We start from the raw sequence: 19,749 nt of genomic DNA, 5'->3' as shown, positions 1-19,749 counted from the left end.
TACACAATTTTTGCATACATAATTTTCAAATTTTACAGTGGGAACGAAAGTACTTCATATATATTGTAATGCCAAATGACTGAGCAACACATGAAACTAGGGAACATTCAAAACCAAATAATAGAAGAAGCCATATATTGTTTACAGTCTGCAGTCAGAACAAAGGACATAGACAAACTTGCAAGACCATGAAGGCAGATAGCCTTCTGCAAGCAAATTCTTCCTTATGCCTCCGACACTTCACAATCATACCTAAGGCAAGCACAAGAAAACTTTTAACAGGAAGGATAGAAACAGTTGATCAAGTTTAACTGAAAAGGAAATAACCTGTATTCTGTTTTTTTATATTAATTCCTTCAGGATCATAAAAAAGCACATTATACAGGATGAGAATGAGCCTCAAGCTACCTTCACAGTTCTTCCCTTCTTGATCCTGATGATTCTGCTTTTATCCCATCCTCAAAGCCACAAATAACTAAAAATAAATATCAGCTTTTCACCCTACACCCAACCACCTCTGCCTTCATGTGAGCTCCAGACACTTTGGAGTAACATTTTAACCCATTACAGCAACAACAGACTTAAGAGCCTGTTCTCCCCACCACCCCATCAGTTTTTTCCTTCTTGCTAGCTTTGGGCTAGTAAATGCCACTTCATAGAAATTATCTTTCCTGGTACATCTGCTTGGGCTGTTTAAGTCTGGAAGATCCAACCAGTAGAAATCCTCCAGTTATTTTAGAGCCACAAGACGTGTCTGGAAAGATGTAATCAACAAAGTGCCTTTTGGGCAGTGGTAACTTGACTCTATTCTTAGACACCCATGGACACGTTCACATTTATCTGGTTGCAGTTACAGGGCCATTCAATTACAAGTTCATTCCTTTGACGACAGTCTTGTGCACAGCTTAGAGAAAAATATTGTCATCAGTTAGGTAACAGAAATACATAAGTAATGATCTTGTACTTTTGCTAATGCTTAATACAAGACTTTCACAAACACAGGCAAACAAAATTAGCAGACAGACCTCAAAGAAGCTTAGAAATGTAATCACTCAGAGTATCTGCTGTACAACATAAATGTGCTGGGTCCTCAGAATAATCAAAAAGCAAAGAGAGAACAGTTAATCTCTATATAGTAACGTTCATAAAATGTCATGTTGATGTTTGCCTAACCTTGAAACAAACTTCTGGGACTGTTAGCAGTAAAACCAGCCTAATACAGATTCTAAGAAATAGCTTCCCCTCCTGCCTGATAGCCTTAACATTTGGGGGAGAAGAAATCACATTAGTTTGCACCCTTCATACCACATGACCACGTACATACAGTAACAAAACTCACAGTACACTTAAAGACTTATGGTACTGTTTATTTTAGTTCAAAATAAACTGTGCATTTTATATATTTGTTTACAGTTTGCGTGTGTTTTAAATACTAGACACAAGGAAGAGAGCTGTAGAAAAGCATGGAGAGGAGATTACCAACCATCGATGGCCAAAATTTATGGCTGTGCCATTCTGAATAACTCAAACTTGACATGAATCAGAATCCTATGGCATCCATGCAAGTGTCAGTCCCATACACACCAGTAAGAGAGGAGAGATGGACTATACAGGTGTAGCACTGACTGCACACTTAGCGACCCCGAGCTTCTGTGTTATCTTGAAGATGGACTACTAGACCCCGAAGGTGGACAGCAGAACTGGTGCAGAACATTATCTTCCCTGCCAAGGAAGAGGGGGGCGAGAAAGAAAAAAGACAGAGGAACAGAATCACAGGGAACAGCATTAGGAAAATTAAGCTTTAGATTTGTTTTGTTTTGTTTTTAAATCCACAAAATTGTGTAACTTGTTTGTAAGTATGATCCGATTAATCCATTTCAATCTCAGATACAGGGCTTTCAACACAATGAAGAACCACCAAATGAGCCTAGGCCAACACTTAAGAGTTAAACTCAGAGGCAAAAGCTGTTTTGAAAGGGCAATTTCTGTTTTTTCCCAAAGGAAATCTTACATTAAGTAGTCATACACATACACAGCCTACTATGGCCACGGCTCCTTTATTTTTAACATGTTTAAAAGAAACTTTCCACAGGTATTGTCACTGCCCACATTCCACTGAAAATGCAGAACAGATGCATTCCCCTTCTGCTGGTGATTTACATACAGAAATATTGATGAGTAACAGATCTGCACTTTACTACTCCCCCCACCGCTTTTTAAAGTAGGAGGAACAACTCTGTTTCCATGCAGAGTTGCCAGCGTCATGAATGGTGCTACAAACCAGAAGGCACAAAGGCTATTAAAGAAGTAGTTTGGAATACCTACATCTGTAATGCTATAATGTGCTTTATGGCGGGTGGAGGAAGGGATGCCGGCTTAGCAGGAAGCTTGTACGAGGTCACTTCTTTATCAGTAACACAACCACGAGTGGTCACTTCCTTTAAACTAAACAACACGCTAAAGGAGGAGGATGGAAAGGAACACAATGAAGGAAGAAAAAACAAGAAAATCCAAAAACAAATAGTAAATTTCATGATATTCTGCCAACTCCTGATTGTTTTCAAAGAGTTTGCTGTGTATGAAGACAATTCACCATTTTTGCATTGCTAGATCACGTAGGCATCAAGTGGAAAATTACAAGTATTACTATAATTATGCCAGCTTTCCTTTGCCATAGGGTTTGAACACAGATGCCTTATATAATCATCTGAACCTCACACTGACTTAGCACAGAGTATATGATTTGGTCAGAGTTTGGATCTGTTTTGCTTTCTTCATCTGCATATTCCGTCTTTGTTGCAGTATGCTGGCTGGTCTGAGCTATGTTGCTTTCACTCCTTTGCTCATTTTGAAAAAATATTGTCAAGCTTTTAAATCTACGTGTATTATAAAGAGAGGCTACGGTGCTTAAATGTGCTAAATTGTACAGCTAGGCAATCGCTATTCAGTTAGAAATAAGATTCCTATTTAACTTTTTTTTTGGTAGAAAACTTCAATAAATAGTCGTATCAATAGTACAAAGGATTCTGAAGTACGGCTCCTGCAGCTACAGTTTCACCTGTGACTCATCATTGACTGGGGAACTACCACAGGGCTGAGGAGTCTGCTGTGTAGAGTGGAATGTCTTTATAGATGTTTGTATGAAGAACATGTGAAGTATTTGCTATGTGTCTAAGCCTGGGAAACAGTATAGTGCTCATCAGTTGAAAAAGTAAACAGAGAGTTGCAAAGAACCAAATTTATCTGTAAACGGGTATTCTTCACTTTCAGGAATCTAAGCAAAAAGTTCCTGATCTTCCCTTAGTGTGCCTAGTGTGCAAGAATTCTCACCATACTCTTGAAAAAACCTACGAAAAACCAAACCACTCTAGCACAATATAGAAGCATCTGTCAGCTACACATCATTGTATGATAAGCTTCTGTGTTAACCAGTTATGGTAACAAAATAGCTACAATGCCTACCAGTGGCTCAGACAAAAAGAAATAGCACAATCAATCCTTCTATCGTCTTCCATACTGTGGTTTGTGCATGTAAGCCAACATCACCTGGTGAAACAAAGATTCCACATTAAAATTTCACATAAGTACAGTATTTTCAGAATAATGTTTTTACCTCCCAGAGGTGCTGATTAAACATTAAGCAGGTAGAGACTGCAAGAAAATGATGGGATTTCTTTGGTACTATAACATCCTTTGCATTATCTTTTTGTTTTCACAGGTATCACTGGGGAAAAAAAAAAAAGAAAAAAATCTCTAGCTTCACGATTTTGAAAATGGTCTTTGGACATGATAAGGGCATCTAATTTAATATTAGAAGGATGGAAGGTAAAGTGGATGGAGAAAGGAGTGAGTGACAGCCAACATTTCATGCAAATCAGAACAAGCAAATCATAGTTATGAATAAACACATCAGATGAAAAGACGCTTAGACATTAGTAGTAAGCAAATCTGTCCACAGTTGTAGGTGCATATGTCAGCCTATTAAATATCCATACAAAGAATACAGATATGAATAAGACTTTATATTTCCAAGCATGGGCACTCTTCTACATTATATCTTCCTGTGTGGAGCCATTCCTACAGCCATTTCTGCTGTAACACTCATCGCACAAAAGCCTGAATAGCTAACGGCTACAGCAGCACTAGGGCTAGAGGGCAGATGAACTATCCTCAGACTGTAAACGAACCCTGAGTGTTCAGGAGTGGTGTAAACAACTGAGTAACTTGAAGGTTCAAGTGATACACTCCAAGTCAACAGCTATCAGGTGCACGAAAGTATGTGTATGTTATTAGTATAAGGTATCTAGCACCTATACAGATAGGCTGAAGTACTAACTGAAGATTGTTTAGAAAGATGTGTTTAGAAGATGTGTTTAGAAAATGCTGGGAACAGACTGTTCTTCAAACAAGAAGCAGAGATGATTAAATTTACTTTCTCTGAATGCCATTGTATCTCTGGGCTTTGCTTTGCACATATTCTAGCTGCAAGGCCACTGAGATAACGCAAGCCGTATCAAGCAAGAGGCTCAGCAACTGAAGTACAAGACTACATGGATCCAGGCCCTTTTGGAAGGCTCTCCAGGTGTACCACTGTCTCCTTTACTTTGCCCTTCACGCCAAAAATAAAACCTGTATTCAGATGATCACTAACAGATACAGAACACCTCATGGAATTTGCAGCTTTCAACTAGCGTATGCTGGTTTTACGGCTCTACTTTGGGAGGCAGAAAGGGAGAGGGAGTCAAAGTGCCCAAGCTACAGACATTACTGTTTGGGTTTTTTTGTGTGTGGTTTTGTTTTTTTTTAATTTCAAAACAAAAATAATAAAAAAGAGCAAACACAGGAGGCATGTGGGCTAACTGGAAGACAAACAGACAAACAACTAGCTGGAAGTACATAATATGCTTAGGCTTCCTAAGACTTTTCTTACAATAGGAGAATGCAAGATAACTTGTATTATTTCTGTCTATTTTGAACATTGTAAAATGAGCAAGCAAGGGATTACTGCAATAGCTGCAGTTATTAAAAATGCATTATTTCCCTATTAACAATTCAAAACAGATGCCAAAGATCATCTTGACTAGAAATAAAACTGCTGGAGTGAATAAAATATCCAGCAATTAGCTAGCAGCAAATCAGAGATGCTCCAGATTTCACTGTAGTGCATTCATTAATTGCTTCTTTCAGAACAAATTTAATTTTTAATTCTGGGCTACAAAATTAATCCCTCTGCGTATTTTCTAAATAAAGCCTCAAATCGGAAGTTAGACTGAAGCATCCATTTCTGTTAGTTTTGTTTCTAATGCTTTCTATATATAAATTGATAAATGGGAAGACTAAAAGCTAAATTTAATGCTATTAAATATATGTGGAAATTTAAAGCCCAATCTTGTTAGTGTTCTAGTAGCTGATTTTCATTCACAGCAGTAGGATTCCCATATATGGGTTGTTTACAAAAACAGATGCATAATTTGTACTCAACTAAGAGATTACAGATGTAGTGAAATTTAACTCACGGGTAAACCAAAAAAATTCCCGACATGAGGAAGACTATAACAGTCTGGGTCTAACACACCACCACATTTGTGTGTAGGATACTACCTGGGACAGCATTAGCATCACTGTATAATTTGAAACTAAATTCTACAGAACAGACTTGCAGCTCTTTTTTCCTTCCCAAGAACAGAGTCCTTCAGGATCACAGGATAATTTGTTAGAAGGGACTTCTGGAGGTTTGTGCAGTCCAGTCCACTGCTCAAAGCAGGGCTAACTACATCAAGCTGCTCAGGGCTGTGCCCAGTTGAACTGAGTACTACTGAAGATAGAGATACCACCTCCTCTCCTGGCCTCTGTTGTAGTGTTTAACCACGCTCAGGGTGAAATTCCACTCTCTCTCCTACCCTATACCTATCTAATAGGAATTTTCCTTACTGCAATCTGGTTTTGTTGCCTCTTGTGCCATCCTCTCCTAGAAGAGGCTAGCTGCACCTTTTCCATACTCTCCTATTAAGGAGTTGAAGATAGCACCAGCCCTGAGACTTCTCCAGGCTGAACAGCCCCCGTTCTTGCAGCCTCTCCTCACTTTTCATGTGCTCTGGCTCCCAGACACCTCGGTGGCCCTTTGCTGGACCTGCTCCAGTATCCTGATGCCTTTCAAAAAGCCAGACACTCCAGAGAAGGTTTCACAAGTGGTGACAGAAGGGAGGAAATGCCTCCCTCAGCCTGCTGCCCACTCGTGCCCATAGAGCCCTGCACATGGCTGGCCACCTTTGCCACAAGCACGCTTTGCTGGCTCTGTAACATCTTTTGCAAAAGCTCATCTTGCACCTAGGTAACTTGTGTGTTGGGCTGGGGGAAAGAGGTCAGAGAGAACAAGGCCATATCTAATCCCTGAACTCCTTTATCTAATCACACATAATAAAAAAGGAGGTTAGCACAGATCACGTTCTGCTAGTAGACCTACACTGGTTAGCCAGGAAAGGGGGTGAGTGACATGTAGAGCACGTTAAGTTTCCTGGCAGCCAGTGACCGACCCGTTTCTTGCTCCATTACTGTTAGGTGAATATGGGCAACAATACTATATTATGAATTGTTGGAAGTTCCCGTATCTCCACCCATGCTAACGAAGTTACAGCTATATATGTACACACGGTTGGAGAGTTTGAGACCTAAACTTCCTTGAGAGCAAACAAGGTCAATGATGAGTTCCTTCATACACCCCAGTCCTTACAGAAAAGCTGAAGGTCTTAGGGCATATGTTTGGGCATTATCCAAATCTATATCTTGTTTTACATGTTAGCACTCTAAAAATTGTAGATGCTTTACAGATTCGGCCACACTTAGGGCTTTTTTTTTTTTCCTTTTTACTGCACAAAGACAGAAAGACAAAGAAGCTAGAGAAGTTTAGGATTTTTTAAGGACAAAGTTATGCTGTTTTAAGTTTTAATTCCAGAAGAAATGCTACTGATAAAAATAATAACCTACATGGAGAAAGATAGCGAAACATTCAAGAAACAACTGGTTTTCCAATCAACATCCCTATAAGAAGATCTCTAACAAGTCCTTAAAATTAAAGCATTATAAACTAAGGACAAAGGAAAACCAAAAGCCTCATTAAAAAGCAAGTGGGGAATCTAATAGTGTTCAGGCACTGCTCCTCACTGACAGAATACTAACTTGAAAGACAACTCAACTATGCATTCACTACCACCAAATAAAACTAAGAGCTCTAATGGGAGAAAAAAAACAAACATACAAACAGATGCTGCAGTGTAAAACAACAGGATGAATCCAAACATGCATGGTTAGAGATAACTAAGAGATGACAGATTCAAATCAGAAATATGTCTATGCATTTACAGATTTAGGATTCATTGTTTGTTTTTGTCTTTCCTTATTACCAGTACAAAGTGATTTGATTTTTCAGCACCAGACTTCCAATATTTTGATATTAATATTATTCATGAGCTGGCAATTATCACTAAGTTAATCACTAATAGTAAAAAAATGAATGACTATTTTTTCATGACATGCACAATTTCTTAACAGTTTTCACATTTCTAATTACTTAGATTAGCTGTCCTTTGATGCTTCTATAAGATGACTTAAAATAAACACTGGCACTGACAATGAATTGTATTAAGATGTATAATTACTGCTCTCCACATTTGATCAAAGAGAGCTTGGAAAACACACAGTAAAGACATCTATGTTAAACGAAGCATTATTAGCTGGAAAACATATATTTTTCATATATTCAGGGCAGACTCTGCTTAGCATCAAGGGCCTGCATCTGTTTAAACCCCCCTTACTTCCATTCAAATCAAAAGGCAGTGCTGAGCCTTTTGCAGGTCCATGCCTTTAACCTTGAGAGTGCCACAATACATGGCTTACCTCACATACTGTCATGAAATATTCAGAGGTTAAAAGAAGTGTTGCTCAGAACATCAATATCCTGCATAAATTATATAAACATTTCAATATGTTTGTTATGTGAGAACTAAACCTACCACTAGCTTCTTCCTACCTTTCAAAGAGTCTAGGGGGATGTGCCTCTTAAAGCACATGAAACTCATTTTACTGTATAATTCAAGAGTGCCTGAGAGAAGTGAATAGAACTATCCTATGAGATGTTAAGAATGTTTGATATGTTTTTCTAATAATCTTTTTTTTTTCTTTTAAAACTTAAACTACTATTCCTTTTCTTATGTCAAATGTTAACATTAGATCTCTCTCCAAAAATAAAAAGTGGGTGGACCGTATCTACTCTTACCTGTACTCTGAGTGTGTGGCAGGGACAGCTAGCTGGGTATGGTACAATGGAGCTGGACAGCAAAACTGGTGCAGAGTATTTAAAGACCTACGACACAAGGAAAAACACAAAGTCAAAACACCAAGTGTTTAGAAAGGGGCTTTTTAGGGAAAAGCATGTGCTAATAGGTATATTTGAAACTCATGATAACTTTGAATGAAATTTGATGTACAGCTGTCAATTCTGAATCCCAGGAAATAAAGAGGGGAAATAGTCCCATAGTTTAAATATATACATCAAGAATGACAGTGATGAACTGTTGCAATGAAGAATCAAAGTTTTCTTGCAAGATTAAGATAAAATGCCAATTTAAGACTTTGTTTTTGCCTTGCCATGTGGAACAGAGGCAAAAACTAAACATTGAGGGTTAAAATTCCTATGGAAATGAAGCTTCAGACTTGCACGTTACTCTGCACCAGTCAAGCTGTTTCTTTGTTAATGGAATTACAAACACAGTGCTTAAACATGAGGAGGAATAATGTGATGAATATGGACATAAGCTTTCTTCAAGCCTGGTAATTATACGTATTGCAATATGCCACTTACAAATTTGAAAGAATCTAAGTTTCACCCAAGTTTTAAACAATATTCTGAAAAGTGCAATACTAATTTAATTGCTGTCATTTGTTCAAAGCATGAAAAAATAAAGTTTTACAACACAAAAAGATATTCTGCACCCTAGATCATTATGGTTGCATTGTTTCCTTAAAAACAAAGACGAGTTGCAAAACAAGACAAGGTATTGCATCTGAAGTAAAGCTTAGAAAAATCTTTAAGCAACACACAGTACACTTCTCAGCATTTTTGATGTTTGTGCCAGGAAACATTAAGCAAGGTTTAGCACAGTAAGTCCTCCATGATAAAACCACCTAATCAAATTTCTTTAGACACAGCATTCTTCTAGGAAATCATAAAAAAATTAATCAATATTTCCTAGCTCTCATAGCAGGCACACATGGAAGAAGTAGCCATTAAATTGAAAATCCTCATTTAGCTTGTAAGCATCCAAACTGACTATTAATAGAGAACGTGTGTATGTGTACACACACACACCTTCTCCCCCCATCTTTTGCTTGGCATCTTGACAAATGTTTCAGAAGATTGATTTTGATTCTTCTGCATCCCTGAGGCTTAAAGTGAATCCTGTGAGGTCACTCTCACATAAGATCAAACAGTGTGGTTAAGCAAAAAAAGTCAGGCTTTGTTCAGAAAGGAGTCAGTTACTAATCCTTTTTTAAAAAAAACACAAGGTCAGCCTGTTCTGATTTCTGTTGCCAGATTTCTGTGTGTCAGCAACTGCAGGCCAAGATAAGTTAGGTCTTCTGTTTAAAGATAGCAACTGATGGTAACTCCTATGAAGTACTTGAGCTTTTTGGAAACACAAGTGCAACACAATTCAGTCATGAGGCAGATTGCCATCACGGGACATACCCTGCTAACACCTCATAGTGCACAATTACTACTTGGTGGCACCTTCAAACCACTTGGAAAAATGACCAGAACAATTCTAAAGACAGATGGACGATGTTACTGAAAACACCGATGGACCATGATAAAAGCAGTTAGAACACGCAAAAGCTGTATTTTCTGACAAGAAAAACATACGATATTCACTCAAGTTGCTCCACACAATTCACAGAACCAGGGTAGTACGTTGTAAGTGTGTTCTGCACGATAGTCTCACATTGGGTAGGGAAACTGATCACACTGACGAAATCACTGCTTCCTGCTTTGTGAAAACCTTATTTTTTTCAGTAGAAGCAAAAGGAGGAAATTAGTATGAAAGTGTCCCAGATTCCCTTCCCACCACTCCTTTTTTCCATACAAAACTACCTGTTCTTACCAATAGTACCTCCTTCTTCAGAGAATAAACCAGTAAAAGTATGAAAAAAATCTGTCTGGATTCAGTTCTGCTCAACAAAGCATTTTGAACAGAGCTTGCTCCTGGCTATTCCAAACAGAATCTGCCCACAAGGCTCCATAAATCTGTCCTACTCCAACTTTTCCTAGGTTCCAGAAAAAAATCTAAACAATAAAGAAAAAAGTTCTCCCTATAATCTCAGTTTGCTCATCTGCAGTTAAGGTTAATACTCACCTATCGCACAAGACTGGTTAGGAGCTCAACTGCTTTGAGTTTCTTTTCGAAGGTGCAGTAGAAATGCAAAAGTCCAGTCACCTTGATAGCAAATAAGAAGTGCCAAAGGTTTGTCAAGTAGTAAGTACACTGGCACTCTGTGTGTCATAGGTGCAGGAATGGAGTAGACAAAACAGATGACAGCATTTAACTGCAGGCTTGTAATTAAGTTACCACACATCATTGCTGTGTTGCAACAAGAAAATCTCAGATGTCAAAGATGTATGTTCAATACATAAGATTAGGCTTCAGCCATTTCTTAGCACGTTCAAACACAGACTTTTTGTCCAACTAGTTACAGAAGCCAACATGAGGTTTGGACTCCAAATTTTAAAATTCAGGGATATCTTGACTCAGTGTTTTGGTCCCTCTAGATCCCACTAACTGATGCTCAATCAGCCTGACAAATGATGAGGCCCAGGCTTTACAGCCTCTGTCATAGCATACTAATTTTACCCAAAGCAAATCCACCTTCTGCTGGTGGAGTCTAAGATCCATATGTGGCATTTTGTGCCTTCAATCACCTGCTAAAACTGTACTTCCATTCATTTACTCCTCTGGAACATATCAGAAAAAGTTCAAGATTCACATATTCCCCCCCCCCCTTTTTTTTAAACTATATAGCTAGATTTTTCGATCAGCCTTCAACACAAGTTTGCATTCAAAATAGAATTTATTTTCTAAGTTGTAAAACCTAAAGACATCAGAAGAAGTGTATTTAAATAATTCAGAGGAGAAGTAATCACTTCCCCTGTTCACAGTATCATAGATACTTGGCCCTTAGTTTCTACATCTCTGATCTATGGTCTTAAACAGATGATTTAAGATTATAAATAGAGCATAGCTACATCAGCACTGACACAAGACAAATGACTAAATTGATGAATGCCTCTTCTGGTAATTTCAGTTTCTGAAGCATTACTGCAACATCCCAGTGGACGTGGAAGCTTTGCAATTTCCCGCTGCTGGGCCAAGTTTCTTCCAGCTCTCCCCAAGTACTGACAGACAGGTAACCACTTCTCAATTTTTAAAGAAAGCTCTTTTGAGAACAGACTAGTCAAATAGTAAAAACAACCAAATCTAAAAGAAAACCTTGAAATCACATCTCCCTCAGGATACCAATATAATAAGAAAAATCCAGCTACGAAATAAGTATACAGACCCAAAGTAGCTTTAACCGTTCCTCTCACTTCTGTATAAATTCCATTATGTTTGCCATTAGAAACCACTCATTTTAACAACGCTTTCATATCTATCAGCCAACAGAAGTGACCATTCTTTTTAGTCTTGCAGTACTAGAGCCTTGTTTAGATGTACAAATGAAAAGAAACAGATTACTGATCATCACATAAAGCTACAACTGTTTGCCGCCGCCCCCCATTTTCTCTTACAATCATCCACAAGACTCCCAAACTCAGTAGATTATTTTCTCAATATTGGTTTTAAAACAACCTGGGAGAACAGAATACCAGGCTATTAACTTGGAATTACTTTTGCTCTAACAGGCTATCCTCTTACTGTTTTCAAAATGTCCTCTTAGTAGGCTGGTAACCATCCTCCTGCTCCTGGCAACAGGGCAGTGCTGCTGCGCTACCGGCTCTAGCACGCACCACCTCCATCCAGCGATATGTTGAGAGCCAGGAGAAAGCTTGTCCTCCTAACCCTGAACTTAGTACAGGATAAGATATCCAACCCTTTTTTATTTTGCTACTGTTTAATTTTAAGCATGTGTAAACCTGTGAGTAGGTTGACAGCATTATTAAATCATCACTGTCTTAGAACTTCTTCCTAACAAGATTATCAGCTTTCAAACAGAACAGACTGCGAGACTGCTGTCTCACAGATACTTGGTAAAAGTGTATCGGTACAGGACCACTGCTGGAAGAAATGTCTTTTTATAAAGTTAATGATGTGGCTGATGACAGGAGTCTACGAGGTACGTTTATTCATCTTAACCGCTGCATTTTTCTACAGCCACATTACTTCATACACTATTCCTCTTCTTGGGATGAAATAACAATCTGTTCACCTCCATCTGCCAGTATTCTTCCTTTTCTTCTGGTATGTTTTTCCATGAGGTGCTGTGTTCCAATGAGTATGTGCAAGCACCAGGAAAAAATTTATACCAGTGCAGCCTCCTATACTGCCTCAGGCACTCTGTATACCTGGTGCTAGTTAATACATATCCTTTTTAAAGTTAGCTTGTAAATAGCAGAAGTGGTAGACAAGTTCATCCCCTATATAAGTCCATTCACTTTAATGTCATCTGAGGTAGCTAAGAATAATTTGTTTGACTGGATTCATGCCTACAAGATAATAAAAGGAATACTTCCATTTCTCAGTGTTCTGTCCTGATGAATAACAACATTATTTTACAAGTTGAAAATTCTCTTTCTCCTGTCAATCCAGACTTATGGCTACAGCTGAGATTAGAAAAGACTATAGTTAAAAACTAGTAAAGTCTGTCCTGTTCTCATTTAATAAATCTAACTATTTCTTTAATGAGAAACAAAACTTGAAATATAATCAAACGGATCTCCAAATAGATGACAAACAATAAAAGTCATAATAATACAGCCTCATACTGACTCCAGCTGAAAGTTTGCTTATTAACATGTTTATTAACATGCTAGAAAGGCTTTTGGAATCAACACTGACTGACCCCACAAAACAACTTGCTTTTTGGAAACTCACCCCAGCAGAGAAAACAGCAGATAGCTTTATATGGCAACTCACATAATCTCCTCATAGCCCAAGTTTGATTGTAGCTGTCCGTGGACATGTCCGCTAAGAGGTGATGTAGCAGATGATCCATTCACATTGGCAAGGACAAATTCCTACCGTTCTGACATCAAAGATATTCCTTTCACTACTCAGATCTTCACCGAAAATACACAGGACAGTGTGATTTTGGCTTTTGAAGTAGCACTGAAAAAGCTTTTCTTTTTTTTATTTTTTATTTTAATTTTTTTTATTTGTTTCAGCCCACTTTATGTCCAGCAGTCTGTAGCCAAGTATGTCAAGGAGAGGTTGTGGTGGCATATAGCAAATGTTATCTTTTTTCACACTGTTCTTATTATTTACAGTCTTTTCCTACACACTTTTTTGAATGGCAACTATACAAAATTAAATGCTGTTATTGCTTTTATGGCTGCATATGTAAAAACCTTACAGTTCACATGTACTTGGCAGAGATCGTCACACACTATAGAAGACTACAATACCTTTATTCCTATCATTTCCTTTCAAACAAGATGGCTTTCTGTACACAGCTTGTTGGACACCAAATCACAGGAAGGTAACAAGACAACTCATGGCAAGTAAACATCAATATAATTGCCTGCACTGTACTCTGAGAGTCAAGAAAACAGTCCAGATATCATAAAGTAGCATAACCATATGTTCTAGACCTGTTATGATGGCATCTCTCTCCTTCCATCTCTGTCCCCCATCCCATGCAGTAGTCATATAACCTAGTTTAAAACATTGTAGCATAGGACTTTTTTGTAATAGAAAACAGAGGTAGTTTCACTAGCTATCAAGGATGCTGAATAAAATCCACAGTTCTAAGAGATGGGCACATGTAGGCTAGAGCACAGACCACTGAATTTTGCTCAAGAATACATAAAATTTGGTTGTCATCAAAATGATTAAACATCAGCATTTGTACGTGTTGCAGTATAAATGCAAACTGATAGGTTCTTGTTTTAAATAATACTACCCTGTATGTATTTCCAACTCCAGCATCCACAGCTGGATTTTTCAAAAGAATGATTAGGTATGCTTTCACTGACCTCTCCTCCATCAAAAGGGCCTTAATTATAATCTCTTGGGAGAATAAAACCAGTACTATCAGAGCATACTAAACAAGAAACATCAGTTATTTTTGTCCCACCCTAGAACACAATGCTTATTAACATTATAGGTAACTATTTTAAAAATAATTATTACAAACTTTTTCGGTTTCATAAAAATGAAGTACTAGCCTACATAAATAGGCAAGAGGTGATTCTTTTGCATCCTAGCCAAGGCACAGTTTGTAGGCAGCCTCCAATACTGGGTTAGCTGTAACTAGGGTGAATTTAATTAAGGTTGTTAATATGTAGACACTTATAATTACGAGCATTTATTTCCCTTTTGATTAAGTCTTACTATAAAACCATCTGTTCTGAAGGGTGCTATACAATAATTTACAGTACACATGAAATGCACTTCTATCATTTGTACTTACTAGTCACTTTCAAAATCTGTAGAAACCCCCCCACACACAGTCCAAAACCAGAAATAAAGACGAGCAGAGACATGAAGCTGCGTATGATAGAAGGAAAAAGTCTTTTAGATTAAATCAGAAAATTGATAGATTCACTGCATCTTTTCTGTATTTCCCACATCATTAAATTAGGTCCCAGAATTTCTCAAGAAATTACAACTCACATTACAAAATACAGCCATGTTTATAATTTCACAAAGCAATAATCATAGTAAAACCAAATCTAAATAGTGACATCTATACATATTGGATTTGAAGCTCATGAAAGAGGAAAACTAGTGATGTTCAAAGAATGAAATTACACAGATATAGCATAAGAGATTTACAGCAAAGCAAATACTATTACTTAAAACAATGGTACAATGACATATGTTCTGCTCAGTGCAGCATCTGAAAAAACGCTTTTGCTAATCCCAGTAGTTTGCACTGTTGTTTAGGTTTTTTTAAAACAGCAATAATCTGGCTTTTTACATTTTCTTTTTAAGATGTAAAAAAAGATATATTTTTTTAAAAAGCAAAAGTCCTTAGCATATATATTATTAGAACACTGACAGATGTACAGTATTTAAGTTTTCATCTCAAAACTTACTCATGCATTAAAGAGCTGGTGTATTTAACTGTTCAACATAGTTTTCAGTATTCAGAAGAGATCAGTTCTTAAGAATGTGAAGATTTTGTATATATATGTTCTAGACAGTTAGTTCTAAAAAAGCCCCCAGGCTTACATTTTCCTTCTTTTCAACTATCAGCATCAACTTTCTTAAATATGAGTTAAAATTCAGAATTATAGAAGAAGTCACAGTTCATATCTTGTTTCCTACAGCAATGTGCTGAGGTAGGTAAAAGATATCCAACATGTAAGCATTAATATAGGAAAATACTGCATAAGATGGTCCTATAAATAAGACTGCAACATCACTGTTAAAGAAAGTAACCTACTGAGATTAAATGTTCTTTAACACCACACGATAAGCACTGTAAGAAATTCTGTCCCCTGCTGAGAGTTACAAAATCCCCAAATCCCAGAACTCAAATTAAAATGGAGTCTAACGCAAACATTACTACTTCTCCCTTGTATGAACATATGGCATTATATTTAAAGCTGATCCATGTATACCTGGAAGGCTACAACCTGTTTTCCAAGTTCGCTTTTCTTATTTCAACTTCCTATGTATACTTCCAAGTTTATTTTGATTATAAAACATTTCAACTTATCCATTCATACCATCATTCTAAAACAAAAGGCTAAAGAAAACTTCAGAACAGATTTCAAGACTTTTTCAATATTCATTTTGAGTAGTTTATTCTTGAATGGTTGAACTTACTATGCCTGTGTGCAGACAGTGCTACTGAATAGGGAGCAGATTTACTCAAATTAGGACCCTCACAGGCACTACTAAAATAACTGAAAAAGGCTACAGATGACAATTGCATCTGCTTAATGTATGATCTTCTGGCAAACCTAAAGCTAACCCTGAAGGGAGAGGATCTTTAACCAGAGTCCAGAAATGCAAATAGCAGGTACAGCCATTTCAAAACACTGGATTAGAAGTGAAGCACTCATGGCAGCGAGGGTGGGTGGTAGAGGACAACTTAACTGCACACTCGTGTCTGTTTTGTTCTGATTTTTCCCTGAAGCCGAACAACATTGCAGTACGGTTTAAGAGAAAGCTCATAGTAAGGATCATGTGGAACCACTATAATTCATCTGAATAAAACCACCTAGTCTGGTTTCCATACATACCCTGACACTGACACCACAAACAGTATGGAAACTTTAGCATTGTCCTTCTTCTGGCTACAAGTGGATAAGCACTTAGCTCTTCTACCAAATGTGACAGCTCTTGCGAAGAGCTGCTGCACTCCATTAAATGAATGAAATATTAAACTCCTGCTATGCTGACTATAACATTTGAGAAACTGTTCAAGTAAATAATAAGCTATTAATGCATCTTTAGGTTTTGATCAAGCATATATTACAATGACAACAACAACACAGTGATATTTTGCCTTATTGGTATTACATTGCTTAAGACTGCATTCCATATCCTTGTATTAGTATTTACGTATTTAAAAGACAGATTACACTTTAATATGACAAAGCATTCGAACAAAATGGAAGAGAGATTCTTGACTCATCACAGACAGAATTCCTAGCATCCTGCATTGCTTCTTATATGCGAAGTGGGTTTTTTGTTATTTTTTTCACTGCTAAACATAGACATATTCACTTTATTAGGCTAAATTTTTAAATACCCGTGTGCATAAACACAGTCATCGTCTATGGCTTTCTAATATCCAGATCATTCATCTGCCACAAAGGTAACACCCTAAAAATGGTTCATGGAAAGAAACGTACCAAACAATAAACTGATCACTACTCCCATTTCTGGAATCCTCAACACAGATATCAGAGACGTGATGACAGATGAACAAGGAAAAGGTACTCACAAATAACACCTTCTGCAAGCCATCCTTGAATGTGTTGTGGATTTAGTATTTATATTTTCTGTCACGCAATCTGAGGTAGAAAAGCTTTTTCTTAAGGAAAAAAAAATAAAATCACATTCACAGCTTTTGCATGCTCATTCAAGATCAGCCACGGTGGAACATCACAGATAACTAAGCTGGTGATGTAACCAGCATCAAACACTGCATCAGATAAACCCAAAGGCTCTACAGGGTTATATTTTGCAAAGCCAAAAGGTTTTTCCCAGAGAGGAGGTTTAGCAAGCATAAACCAGCCACACTGTTTTCACATTCCTGGTGGGCTTGCTTTCCGCTTCCAGAAAAAGTCCCTAAATCTGTATTTATTATTAAACTTCATCACCAAGAAAAAACAGTATGCTTTCTCATTTGATATTTAGACTGAAATATAAAAGCACCAAATGTTGCATTTCCGAATGCACCATCTCTGTACGAACACTGTAGTACAGTCCAAACCAAGAAAAGGCCATTGGTCCTTTTATCTCCATGGTAACAGCAGCATCTGTGAAGACGAACCGTATTCCCTCTTCACTGCAAAGTCAATTTATAGTCACATACTATGACATAAACTGATAAGACAGCAAAGCTAATCAGCAGCTAGGAGAAACAGGAACCAAAGTACGAGACTAAGCTCTTGCTCAAGAGAATATTCTTCTGTATATAGTACTTCTCTTGTGAAAATTACAAGATGAATAACCAAATCAAGCTGTTCCTTTGAGCTGATCCAAGTCGGGAATTTCTGAACTTCCTGGTTTAGCTAGCAAGGATAGTTGCTGAGTATTTCATAGAATTAGCCTCTTGCTTAAATCTCCAGTTATACCCTATTACATGGCGAGACAAAGTTGTTCTTTGCAAAAAAATTACTGAAGAAAAAAATTACTTAAACATTACCTTTTCCCTTCAAAAAACTCGAGAAGTTTCACAACTCTACAAACTACTGCCCTCCCCCCTTTTTAGCACCGTCAGTAGTGCGAATACTTCAGCAGCATCATGCTTGTGCACTAACAGTCTCTATCTCCAGGGAAATGACCATATGTACAAGCGTGATGAGTCACCTAAACTTGCTTTTATTTTATTCCTGTCCACGATGGTCCTTTGTAAAAAACCAAACCAAACCAACAACCAAACAAACAACAAAACCAAACATAAAAACGCCACCACAAAAATTTCCTTTTTTCCTCTCCTTCCCTGCTTCTTGCCCCACTCCAATGCTCAGCCATCAGGCCTTACCTTATCAAGACAGTCAAGCTTCCTCCCTTGCTTCATGAATCAATATAATGACCATCTGCTCACATTATTAAGTTAAATATATACCAGAACACACTGATGAGGGCAGCTCATTTGCCATGGTCAAGTGATCAGTTCATAGCTGTTTCATGGCCAGTTGTAATATTTCCAGAACGAGAGCGAGCAGGTGGTCAGCCAAATGCTACTTATCACAGCATTACCTATGAAGTTCCCCAGGCTAAAGAGAAGCATGAACTGTCAAAGATGCTGCTAAATAATGTAACTTCGCAAAACAAACAAAAAAAATGGTAAGGCAGGAGATATTCTGATGATCTTTGGTCCAAACTGATTTGCAAACAAATATCTTTTGTGTCAAAATACCCTAAAGATGCTCCCTTTTGGTCAGTCCCCATTCCACAGTGAAGGCCTGATTTGAAGCATCTGTTCCTTGAAACACACATATACAACACTGCAAGGCATTAACAGGATTACTTGGTGTCTGCTAACTATGGAAGTTAAATATCTTTCCCACAAATTAAGATAACTCAGAGAAATACAGATTAAAGACAAGTGGTTTTTCTATTACACTGAAGACAGCCTAGAAGTATCTTCCCTTGCTCCAGAGAAGTTTTATAATGATTCAAATACTGCTTCACTTTTAGCAGACACCAAATACAGAGCACTGAAGAAATAGTACAATTTCAAAAGGTGCTTGTGTATTGTGAAATTGTACATCGCAGCCAAAACCCTCTAATAGCCATCAATACATCACATGAATAAATGCCTGCTAAGAAAAGAAAACCGTTCCATAAAGAGTCCCATAAAATGGCTTTCCAACCTATTGTAAAGTCAAGCAGCTCAATCAGCACTGGTGTATGAGGAAGAGAATATACAAGCAGTTTTTTCAGCTAGGTCCGACTCTTCTGTTTTTAAATCCAGTTTCTGCAGATGTCTCGCAGTGCAGTGCAAGGGTTGAATGAAAAATGAAGAATAAGTTATACGGGTATTCAGAGAGGTGCTCTCTGGATGACAATCAATCCAGATCAAGGAGGAAACACTTTGGTTGGGTAACTGAATCTACTAGTCCAGTGAAACAGCTATTTTTTCAAATGCCCAGTTTTGAGGCATATGAAAAACAAGACTGAAAAGTCAAATCAATAAGCAAAAGCAAATTGCACAAGAAAGATTCATTATCTGGACTCCAGCAATGCTAAGGCTACAGGAAGGCGCTCACCTGCTGCATGCATGTTGAATTCTGTCACCACACAGGCTCAGAGCTGATGCCCACTGCTCGTTCACTCAGGCTTCCTACAAGAGTTC

General features: G+C 37.7%; 1 protein-coding gene across 1 annotated transcript in view; it reads right to left on the bottom strand.

Moving 5' to 3' along the window:
- Window positions 1-1,354: 1,354 nt before the first annotated feature.
- The window catches only part of LOC104842220 (IQ motif and SEC7 domain-containing protein 3-like), a 176,807-nt gene continuing 158,412 nt past the window's right edge, over window positions 1,355-19,749 (bottom strand). The window contains exons 3-5 of the mRNA XM_010584416.1: window positions 8,273-8,359; window positions 3,603-3,724; window positions 1,355-2,430 (exon numbers count right to left, since the gene is read on the bottom strand). Coding sequence (XP_010582718.1) covers window positions 3,682-3,724; window positions 8,273-8,359 — 130 coding nt within the window. The 3' untranslated portion in view covers window positions 1,355-2,430; window positions 3,603-3,681. The remainder of the gene's footprint in view (window positions 2,431-3,602; window positions 3,725-8,272; window positions 8,360-19,749) is intronic.

Source organism: Haliaeetus leucocephalus, unplaced genomic scaffold (genome assembly GCF_000737465.1).
Source record: "Haliaeetus leucocephalus isolate CR32 unplaced genomic scaffold, Haliaeetus_leucocephalus-4.0 Scaffold984, whole genome shotgun sequence".
NCBI lineage: Eukaryota > Metazoa > Chordata > Aves > Accipitriformes > Accipitridae > Haliaeetus > Haliaeetus leucocephalus.
Note: the sequence above shows the minus strand (reverse complement) of the source record. Positions and strands in the feature narration are given on the sequence as shown.